The sequence below is a fragment of the Belonocnema kinseyi genome, chromosome 7, assembly GCF_010883055.1.
Source record: "Belonocnema kinseyi isolate 2016_QV_RU_SX_M_011 chromosome 7, B_treatae_v1, whole genome shotgun sequence".
NCBI classification, from domain to species: Eukaryota; Metazoa; Arthropoda; class Insecta; order Hymenoptera; family Cynipidae; genus Belonocnema; species Belonocnema kinseyi.
Window position 1 is genome coordinate 7,761,229 of NC_046663.1, and position 3,901 is coordinate 7,765,129.

At 36.2% G+C, this 3,901-nt stretch overlaps 1 protein-coding gene across 4 annotated transcripts in view; it reads left to right on the forward strand.

The window, feature by feature from the left end:
* Positions 1-3,901, forward strand: part of LOC117177560 (protein piccolo) — a 147,660-nt gene that overhangs the window by 95,501 nt on the left and 48,258 nt on the right. For all 4 annotated transcript variants that reach the window (XM_033368372.1, XM_033368374.1, XM_033368373.1 and 1 more), the window contains exon 7: positions 947-2,564. In XM_033368372.1, the coding sequence (XP_033224263.1) occupies positions 947-2,564 (1,618 nt within the window). The remainder of the gene's footprint in view (positions 1-946; positions 2,565-3,901) is intronic.

Below are 3,901 nucleotides of genomic sequence, written 5' to 3' on the forward strand. Positions count from 1 at the left end.
AATAGTTTTCGGGTGAAAATTAATTATTTTGTTCAAACTGCTTTTTTCGTTAAAATATTAATCTTTTTAACTAAAAATGCGTCTATATACTATTTTTGGTTGGAAAATCGTGTTTTTTTCTGTTGAAAATTCGTCTTTTTGATAGAAAATTATTTGTTTACAAATTCATTTGTTTGTTTGATAATTTAAATATTCTATTAAAACTTTTTTTGTCGAAAATTCATTTATTTTTGTAAAAAAAATTTATTTCTGTGGTTGAAAATGCATTTGTTTGGTTGAAAATTTTAATATTTTATGGAAAATTTCGTTTTTTTTTGTCAAATATATTTTTTTAACTAAAAAATATTAAATTTTTTGTTGCAAATTTACCAGTTTTCGGGTGAAATTTAATTATTTTGTTTAAACTGCTTTTTTCGGTTTAAAATTAATCTTTTTAATTAAAAATTCGTCTATACTATTTTTGGCTGAAAAATCGTGTTTTTTTTCTGTTGGAAACTCGTCTTTTTGGTAGAAAATTATTTGTTTATAGATTCATTTGTTTGGTTGACAATATAAATATTCTATTAAAGCTTCGTTTTTTGTTGTTTTTTTAAACTTAATTTATTTACTAAAAATTCAAATATTCAATTTTTTCTTTAACTTGGTTTTTTTAGTTAAAACTTAAATTATGTATTTGGAAATTCGTTTTTTTTTTTTTTTAGTAGAATGTTATTCTTTCTGTTTGTAAATTCCTGTTTTTGGTTGAAAAATGAACTTTTTTTGTCCAAAATTCCTATATTTTTGTAAAAAAATTTATTTCTATGATTGAAAATGCATTTGTTTATCAAATGAAATCCAAGACAAAATTTGGATTTAAAAGGGGAAGGGTTGGAAAAAGTGTTGAAAATAGCTTGACCGTTTTGAATGGTCCTCCTCGATGCATAATTTTTCATTGTTCATATTTCAGAAGCGGGAGAGAAAAGAGAAGACGGGGAAGGAGAAACACAGCTTCTGAAGAGAACGAGCAGCCGCTACCGGCAGTCTCGAGCACAAGTATCCCCCAGATACCGCCTCCAGCACCGACACCACCACCAGCTCCAGTTCCTCCTCCTCCACCGCCGCCGCCGCCACCACCGCCCCCAGCGCCAACGCCAGCGCCGCCAAAAAGAAGTGCATCAACAAGCAGCAGCAGCAGTAATGTCGGAGCCACAACTCGGCAAGCAGCCAAAGAAGAATCCATGCAAGTTCAGCAGCCCGAGACGTCGTCGTCACCGAGTCTCATTTCAACAACGACACCTTCCTCGACGAAGAGCTCAGAGAAGGAGAAGAAAGACAAGAAGAAAATGACCCGGGAAGAGCGTAAAATGGAGGCGATAATGAAGGCTTTTGAGAGAATGGAAAAGGCGCAGCAGAGGAAGCAAGAGGTCCAGGCGAGGAATGCCCAGCGAAAAGAATCTGGAGGTACGCACAGTGACAATGACGAGAATCCTCCGATTTCATTGGCCAAGCAGAGCAAGCCGAACAACAGCGAGAAGCCTTTGAGACGCAAACGAAGAAAGGGTCGAGCTAGAACAACCAGTTCCTCGAATTCCCAGGGCAATCGAAGATCCCGAGTCAATTCAGCGGACTCGGATCTTTCCTCCGGAGACGAGAGCAATTCCATCCAGTCGCCGCCACCCACGAGTCAAAATTGTTTGAATCGGGATATGCTTTACTCGAGTAGAATGCATACGCCGACAAAGGAGGGCAATGAGGGAACGGCTGCGGGTGTCTTACTGGCTCTAGCCAATTCCAATATTCCTCCCGGTCCCCCCAGTTCGCCACCTCTCATGAATCTGAATCCACCGACGCCCATCAAGAGTCCGACTTGCGACAGTGGAGCAAGCAGCAGTTCCCAGAGCTCAACTCCATCCACACCTCTCTCGTCGGCTTGTCTCCTAGTGGCCGCTGCAGTTGGCCCACTAGCTCCCGGTTTCAAATTCCCGAAGACGAAGAAGGTCCTGATGAATGAGTGGCTCAAGGAATCACCGGACCCGGTACCGACGCACACTCTTCCCCAGGTCTCGGTCTGTATGACCACTTTGCCCAATTTGCCCCCAACTTCCGTCTCTCATCCGATGAATAATGCAATTGAAAAATCGCCCGATTTTCTCTCGCCGACTGATCACACCTCGGAATTGTTTTTGTCGCAGAGTTATGCGGCCAAGAGTCTGGCGACTCTGGTCCAGGCGGCAAATTCGGTGTCGGGAATTTGCGACTCGCCGCCGCAGAGGAGGCAGTCGGCGACGGGGTTGAGTAATCAGCAGCCACAGCAGCAGCAGCAGCAGCAACAACAGCAGAATTCGTCGTGTCCGGTCTCGGGTGGTGGTGGTTCGGCGAAGAAGAGGTGGCTGAGACAGGCAATTTCAGAGGAGTGTGATTCGCCAAACAGCAGGCCGGAGAGTCCTCCGAGTGAGATGGTGGCGCCACCGAAAAAGAGGCGGATTGCAAGAGAGAGTCTGTCGTCGGACAATTATACGCCGCCGACGACGCCGACTCTGATGATGCCGGAACCTCTGCCTGCCAGCAGACCCATTTGTAATGAGGTGAGTTTTTTTTTTTCATTCTTTTTTTTTTTTTTTTTTTTTTTTTTTTTTTTTTTTTGTGAAAAAAAGGGTTTAGCTAGCGGCGTTCATGAAATGCGTTACCAATTGTTTTTGGCATTTAAGAGATAATTCATAGCATTTATTGTTTAAACAAATGTATATCATAATTGCCGCATATATTTTTACAAAAATATTCTAGAGTGAAAGAAATATATGGAGCATTTTACGCGATATTTGCCACCAACATTTTTGTTTTTACGTAAAATATCCTTTTTCTTGTGCAACACTCAAAAATGTTTGATACATTTTTTTTTATTTCAATATGACACGCAAAGGTTTCGAGAAAAATAAAAAATTGAATTTATTTTCATAAAAAAGTACCTTTTTTCAATTGCTTATAGTGCAGTATTGAGCAAAGATATGAAAATTCATATGAAAGATAAAATGTGGACCGGGGAAAACCGGAAAATGACAGTGAATTTATTCTTTGACCGGGAATTTTACAAAAATTTTAGAATAAAAATGCTGTTCAACTTTGATTTCAACCGTTTTTTAAATAATTTGTTAAATCATTATTTTTTATAAATTTTTATATCATTTAGTTTAGAATTCTGAATTCGAAAATCTTTCACTTTAAAAATTTTCCATTTTAATTTAAAGAATTTTAAAATGCAGTTTTAAAGGTTAAAAACATTAATAAATGGAAGTTTTTAAAATCGAAGATTTTTTCAATAAAAATTAGGATGACCGCTGGACAGGGAAACCGAGAATTTGATAAATTTTCAGAATTTGAATTTTCAACTGGAAACGGTAATTTTTTAAACAAAAAGATTAATTTACTACCAAAAATGTAGAATTTCAAACAAAATTCAATAATTTCTAACAAAATTCAATAACTTTAAACTAAAAAGTCGAATTTTCAACTGAAAACGAAGAATTTTTAACAAAATTCAAGAATTCTCAACCAAAAAGTTAAATTTTCCAACTGAAAAAGATTTAAAAAAAAAATAGATGAATTTCCTACTGACAAAAACCAATTTTTAACGAAATTCAAGAATTTTCAACAAAAAAGTTTAGCTTTCAATGAAAAAGATTATTTTTCTACCGAAAAAAAAGAATGCAAAAAAAGTCAAGAATTCTCAGGCAAAAGGTTGAATTTTCAACTAAAAAAGTGTAATTTTTAAATCAAAAGAATAATTTTTAAAAACAAAATGATTAATTTACTACCGAAAAAAAATAATTTTCAATAAAAATCAAGAATTCTAAAAAAAATCGAATTTTTGAGAAAAAAAAGAAAATGTTTTTTGATTCTAGTTGTATAAAAAAACAGGGTGAAC